Genomic DNA, 7,105 nt, shown 5'->3' on the forward strand with positions numbered 1-7,105 from the left:
GGGAAGGAGGCTGAGGCACATCAGGTGAGAGCTGATGGGTTCACCCTTCCGGGCCCTGCCTTCTCACAGCCCCTGCATCTGGACTATGTGGTGGCTGCCGCCAACCTGTTTGCCCAGACCTACGGGCTGACAGGCTCTCAGGACCGAGCTGCCGTCGCCACACTCCTACGGTCTGTGCAAGTCCCCGAGTTTACCCCCAAGTCTGGCGTCAAGATCCACGTCTCTGACCAGGAGCTGCAGAGCGCCAATGCCTCAGTTGGTAAGGGTGTTTGGCCAGTCGGCCCGGAGTCCCCACCTACCTTGTGCCTGGCCTGGGCCAGCCTCCCCACCGGTCCTCGGCCCCTGGCTCTGCTCTGTGACCCCAGGCCTGAGTTCCCCACACCTTCCTTTGATCCTTCCTCTGAAATGATGAAGTTCATTTGGGCAAATTCTCTCTCTCTCTCTCTCCCTCCCTCCCTCCCTCCCTCCTTCCTTCTCCTCCCCGATGTTTTGCCTTTTAAGAGAACTAGCTGTTTGTTTCTCGTGCTCCATGTGTATTTGCCTTGGAAAGAAAAACTTTTGTTTCTTTTTTATGTTTCTCTGGGGGGTATGAACTCCACCAATGGTCTCTTTCCCTGATATCTGCCCCCCGTGTTCCTCTGTGTCTTCATCTTAGTATTGCCCTCCATATATCTTTCCTCGTCCCCCTCAGCACTCCCCGCCCCTCCACTGTCTCCCTCTCCATATCTCTTCCCCTCAACTCCCCGTCTCTCTCCATCTCTTTTCCTCCAGCTCATGCCGAATATCAGGTGAAGGGCCAGATAAGAACTCTTAGGCTTTACAGGCCACATAGTGTCTGTGGCTAATCACCTGTCACAGTTGAAGCACGAAAGCAGCCATACACAATATGTAAATGAATGAGTGTGGATGTTTTCCAGGAAAATTTTACACATACAACAGGTGGCAGGCTGAATTTGGTTCAGGGGCTATAGTTTGCTGACCCCTGGTTTCTATGTATTTATCTCTTTCCTTCTGTACCTGTCCCTGTCCATAGAATAGATACTGCATCTATAGCTTTGTGACCCGCCCCCCCGCATTTACCATCACCACCCCCCCCATCATCTGCTTCACAGATCTCCCTTCTGTCATCTCCCCATCTCCTTTCCCACATATCTACCCCCTCATATTCCTCTCTGTATGTTTATTCTCATCTTTTCTTCCACATCTCCTTTCGTTTTATTCCTGTATTTGCTCCATTTTTCTCCTCATACACATATGTAGGTATGTACGTATAGTTGTGTAAGTGGACACAAGATGTAATAGTGCATATTACACCTGTATAATGTACATATGGTATACGTAAAGTGTATATAAGCAATATGTAAGGCGTGTATGAAATATACAACATACAGGGGCGCCTGGGTGGCTCAGTCGGTTGAGCGACCGACTTCAGCTCAGGTCGTGATCTCACAGTCTGTGAGTTCGAGCCCCGCGTCAGGCTCTGTGCTGACAGCTCAGAGCCTGGAGCCTGCTTCAGATTCTGTGTCTCCCTCTCTCTCTCTGCCCCTCCCCCACTCATGCTCTTTCTCTCTCCGTCTCAGAAATAAATAAACATTAAAAAAAAGAAAAGAAAAGAAATATACAACATACATAAAATTTCCTACTTGTCAAATGCCCCCAATTTTCCCCTTTTTATATCTTCTGCTCCTCTGCCATATCTTTTCTCTATCTCCGTGTCTGCATGTTCCCCCCCGGTGTTCCCTCTGTATATCTTTGTCGCCCCCCTGTCCCCTCCCCATAGTCTTATCCATGTCTCCCCACTTCTTTTGTAACATTCTCCCCAAGACGTATAGCTCTCCCATCTGGGTCTGTCCACGTCCACTTCCTCCTGATGTCTTGCTTAGTGTCTCTGGAGATCTCCCTCTTGATATACCCATTCCCCTTTCTGTCTCCTTCAGGTTTATGCTCTCTTGCCCTGCCCTACCTCTTCCCCTTGCGCCTCCTCTCTCCCAGGATAGTTTTCCTTTTCACATCTTTTCTCTACCTGGACATACTTTGCCACCCCTGCCCCCCACCCTGGGCTCCTGTTGCCCCCTCAGACGCTGGCCTGGGATCTAAATGGCTGATGGTATCCCTTTCTTCCTACAGATGACAGCCGTCTAGAGGAGCTCAAGGCCACACTGCCCAGCCCAGAAAAGCTCCCTGGATTCAAGATGTACCCCATCGACTTTGAGAAGGTGCTGGGTGGGGGCCCTGGGCAGGCAGGGGGATGGGCTAGACAGAACAGGTCTGTGGGGATCTGGAGGCAGCCCCAGGCCTTTATGGGGATTGGATCATGGGCCTGCCACAGGCCCTGAAAGAAAAGACGTTCCTAGCCATGCGTTTGTGATCTGAGAAAGCCCAGCAGGTAATTGCAGTGGAGGATACTTGTGTCCCTAAAGTCCAGGAATCCTCTTTCTCCTCTGATCCTGTCATCATCTCCCTACCCTTCTCCTTCTCCGTCCCCCCATCGTAAAAGGATGATGACAGCAATTTCCATATGGATTTCATTGTGGCTGCATCCAACCTCCGGGCAGAGAACTATGACATTCCCCCTGCGGACCGGCACAAGGTGAGGGGAGTCTGGACCTGATTTCCTGCCTCCCCCCCTAAACCTTCCAGACTTGAGTTCTCCACATCCCATTCACTGTGTGTGGGCTCTGAGCTGCTTCTACCTTGACTACCACCTTTCTTGATCCTTCTGCCTCACAGAGCAAGCTGATTGCAGGGAAGATCATCCCAGCCATCGCCACGACCACGGCGGCTGTGGTTGGCCTTGTGTGTCTGGAGTTGTATAAGGTGGTGCAGGGGCACCGACAACTTGACTCCTACAAGAATGGTTTCCTCAACTTGGCCCTGCCCTTCTTTGGCTTCTCTGAACCCCTTGCCGCACCTCGTCACCAGGTGAGGGCCTACATCAGGGCAGGTGGGTTTGTGAGTGGGGTGTTTCTCTGTAGAGCTTGCTTTAGTTTGCTTCATAGCTTGTCACCAGGTGAGAGTTTCTGTCAGTGTGTACCTTCTTTTGTGCACCTGTATTCATTTATTCACTTACCATATTTTGTGCTAAGTATTGGTCTGAATCTGCCAGTGGAAGCCCTTAGAAAAGATGGGATTTTTTTTTTTAATTTTTTTAATGTTTTTTTTAATTTTTGAAGGAGAGAGAGAGCTTGAGTGGGGGAGGAGCAGAGAGAGGGAGACATGGAATTTGAAGCAGGCTCCAGGCTCTAAGCTGTCAGCATAGAGCCTGATGCAGGGCTCGAACTCACGAGCTGTGAGATCGTGACCTGAGCCGAAATCGGACGCTTAACGGACTGAGCCACCCAGGTGCCCCAATGGGATATTTTAATTGTACCCAAGGAGGTTATTAATGACACAAAAAGAGCAACCAACGTCCATTGGGTGTTTATTCTAATTACTTTTACATGTTTCATTCATTAATTCACTTCAAAGTTTAATTGAGCACCTGTGTGCCAGGTACTCTTAATAGGTGTCAAGAAACTCTATTGTGAAATAGAGTGTATAAATGACATGATAAGTGGTTTTAGAACCCCCAAAAAAGGGCAGGGTAAGGAGGACTTGAGTACCAGGTGACAAGGGGATGGGTCGGGGATTTTAAATGTGAGATGGTCAGGAAAGGCCTTGCTGGACAGATGACATTTGAGCCCAGACTTGGAGGAGAGGAGACCAGGCAGGCTCCTGGGGGGAGGGCATTCCAGGCAGTGGGATCAGTCTCCAAGGGTTCTGAGGTAGGAGCATGCCTGGCATGGTTGAGGAAGACTAAGTCGTTAGAGCAGGAGTGAGAGGTTGAGGGGGTAGAAGATGAGAACAGAACAGGATCCCAGTGATTAGGCCATGTGGGTCAAAGGTCATCGGAGGGTTTCTGTGCTTAACTCGGGGTTTGACGGAAGCCACATGTTTTTGACAAAAGAAGCTTGCAGTCTGACTTAGCGTGTTAGCATGAACGGTGGTGAGTGGGGCAGAGGCCGAAGATAGGACTGACCCTTTGGTGGCCCCCATCCCATGGGACCGCTCCTTGTCCCGCAGTACTATAACCAGGAGTGGACGTTGTGGGATCGCTTTGAGGTACAAGGACTGCAGCCTAACGGGGAGGAGATGACGCTCAAACAGTTCCTCGACTACTTTAAGGTGAGGTCCCTCCCGCACTCTCCCCCGACCTGCCGGCAGCGCGTGCAGGTGACTCACTGGTCTGTCAATCCCCATGACACCGCTGTCCCCTTCTCCCTCCTCCAGACAGAGCATAAGTTGGAGATCACCATGCTGTCTCAGGGCGTGTCCATGCTCTACTCCTTCTTCATGCCAGCCGCCAAGCTCAAGGAACGGTTGGATCAGCCGTGAGTTGGATGGTGGGGGGCCTCCACTTGCAGCTACTCCACCCCTGTTCACCACCCTCCGCTTCTGCCTCCCTGCCCCCCCTCCTTGCCTTTTGCCTCTGACCTGCCCCTCCCCCCGCGCCCAGGATGACTGAGATCGTGAGCCGCGTGTCGAAGCGAAAGCTGGGCCGCCACGTGCGGGCGCTGGTGCTTGAGCTGTGCTGCAACGACGAGAGCGGCGAGGACGTCGAGGTCCCCTACGTCCGATACGCCATCCGCTGACCCTGTCCATGCCCGTAGACTGGCCCCAGCCCCAGCCCCTCCAGCCCAGGGCCTCCCATTTGGCCTCTGGCAGTGGCCCAGCTAGCCACACTTGGTGTTCCCTCTTCGTCCCCCTACCTGCACCCCTCTTGCCGCTGCTTTCTACCTTGTTTGGAACCTGAATCCTAATAAAGAATTAACCCAGATGTGGCATGCCCTGCTGGTTCCAGGGAAGGAAGAGACTTCCTGGAGCTGTCTGGTTCAGGTGGTAGCCCAAAGGGCTCAGCACCCGCCCCTGCCCCCCCCTGCCCCCCCCTCCCCCCAGCTGCCAGTTGCCTGGGCAGAGAAAACGTGGCAATTGCCACCTCTTCCTCCTGCCCTCCCTGCTTAGGAAGAAATTAGAATGCGGGTACCTAGGCCCATGTGACTATATTTGAGCGGGGGTTCAGATTTCATCTGCTCCAGCTCCTAACTCCCTGCCATGTTGATTTTGAGAGGTAGTATAGAGTAGTGTTTGAGCAAGTCCTGTGACTTCTCTAACCTTGTTCCCCCTCTGTGAAGAGGAAAGTTACTGGGACCGGTCGGCCAGGGCTTGGTCAACGTGGCTAATGTCCTTGGGGCTGATCCCTTCCCACCTGGTTCAAAGCCCCAAGACCCTGGACAAGTCTTTACCGTCATGGTTCCCAGTGCCAGGAATGCCTGTGGTGCCCTGCTTGAACTTCCCAGCTGCACGAGGGCCTAAACAACTGTTGGACTGAGGAATGCCCGTGACTGTGCAGACTTTGCAGTTTTCATGCAAATAGTTGGCTTAGAACATCTGTGGAGGAAAAGCCCCTTTCCCATTCCACCCTGCTCTCCTTTGGGCCTGGTCTGCTTGTCAGGAGGCCTCCTACCTTACAGAAGAGAGCCGGCTGTGGGTTGTTGGTTACAGCAGGTTCACCATAGGCCCTACCGGGACCACAAAGCTCCCCACACTCATCCGTGGCTCATGGCTGAGCGCTGTAGACAATTGAAAGCACTGATCGGACAGGCAGACTGGCCACCTGGTGTGTGAGGATGCCACTCCCGCCTCTCCATCCCCCAACCAGAAGGCCAGCTTCTCTCTCCCTCTTAGAAACAGACCCCTCATTCCTTCACTCAACCCTGGGTATTGGGAATAGCGCAACCTATCCCTGAACCGGACCTGACACTCCTCACAGCGTGTCCTGACATCTGCTGCCCTTCCTGGGCCAGCTCCAGACCCCAGGCACAGTGTATGCCCTTGTCCACCCCGTCTCGTGACTCTTTCTTGGCCTGCTCTTCTTGGGTGACCTCATCCTTCCATGCTTCCTTTTTATCTCCCTCCAGGACATTAGGGACTGAGTGTTTTACCTGTGGCATCTATTTAATGGTGATGCTACCTGTTTTAGGTCAAGCCGAGAGGTTTTCTCACCAGGGGTACTTTTCCCATTATCGCTGCTCAAGAGTACATCAAACACCATACCTCTTGTCCACTGTTGCTATGATGTTACAGCATCTGAGACTTAAACACAAACTTCCTCTGCCCCCTTTCTCCACTGTCCCAGCTCTTTGTTTGCTATCTCCCCCATTATAGCTCCTGAGTCTGGACACTTCTGTCTCTTTCTTCACCACCCACCCCAGCTCCCAGATCCCTTACTACCTTAATTCGCCCCTGCAACACTTCATCAAGAACCCATGAGTCTTGGTTGCATCCTCGTTTCCCCAAATGCTATTTTACTTTTGTCATGTTTGTCTACCTTTATAATACCACCAAGACAGAAGACCAGGGTTCAGTGGGCAGGGTTTGGGTCACTTCATCGAGTCCCCTGCACCCAGCAGGCACCATGTAGTGGTACATGGTTGTCTCTTGTCTCAGCCTAGAGCTTTGCCATCAAACATTTGCCACATTTGTTGAGTGCTTACTGTGTGCCAGGCACTATTGTAGGCATTGGAGACAGCAATGGATCAAAAAGTCCCTGTCTTGGGGCACCTGGGTGGCTTAGTTAAGCGACCAACTCTTGGTATGGCTCAGGTCATGATCTCACGGTCTGTGAGTCCGAGCCCTACATCGGGCTCTGTTTTGACAGTGCGGAGCCTGCTTGGGATTCTTCTCTCAACTCTCTACCCCTCCCCTGCTCGCTCGCTCTCTCTGTCAAACTAAATAAAGTTTAAGAAATTAAAAATTCCTGTCTTGAGGGGTGTGGGTATGTGCGTGGGGGGAGGGGTTCTGTTCTGCTCGGGTGAGACACAGAATAGACCGACAAGTAGATTGTAAGAGGTTGACCGGTGCCATTAAAAAGGTCCGTACAGCCAGGTCTAGGGATCCAGAAAGATGGGGGTGCAGGTAGGCATTTGTAAATAGGGTAGTCAGGGAAGGCTTCATGAAGGTGACATTGAAGCAAGGACTTGGAAGGAATTAAGGGATGAAACGTGGATATCTAGAAGAATATTCCAGGCAAAGGAAACAAGTGCAAAGTCCCTGAGGCTGGATTATG

The 7,105-nt window shown here is 52.0% G+C and overlaps 1 protein-coding gene across 1 annotated transcript in view; it reads left to right on the forward strand.

Moving 5' to 3' along the window:
• Window positions 1-4,766, forward strand: part of UBA1 (ubiquitin like modifier activating enzyme 1) — a 19,719-nt gene extending 14,953 nt beyond the window's left edge. Inside the window, exons 20-26 of the mRNA XM_040469073.1 lie at window positions 70-259; window positions 2,128-2,216; window positions 2,498-2,590; window positions 2,731-2,922; window positions 4,063-4,164; window positions 4,270-4,370; window positions 4,496-4,766. Of these exons, the coding sequence (XP_040325007.1) occupies window positions 70-259; window positions 2,128-2,216; window positions 2,498-2,590; window positions 2,731-2,922; window positions 4,063-4,164; window positions 4,270-4,370; window positions 4,496-4,631 (903 nt within the window). The 3' untranslated portion in view covers window positions 4,632-4,766. The remainder of the gene's footprint in view (window positions 1-69; window positions 260-2,127; window positions 2,217-2,497; window positions 2,591-2,730; window positions 2,923-4,062; window positions 4,165-4,269; window positions 4,371-4,495) is intronic.
• The last annotated feature ends 2,339 nt before the right edge of the window (window positions 4,767-7,105 follow it).

Source organism: Herpailurus yagouaroundi, unplaced genomic scaffold, assembly GCF_014898765.1.
Source record: "Herpailurus yagouaroundi ecotype Mexico unplaced genomic scaffold, PumYag 67793, whole genome shotgun sequence".
NCBI lineage: Eukaryota > Metazoa > Chordata > Mammalia > Carnivora > Felidae > Herpailurus > Herpailurus yagouaroundi.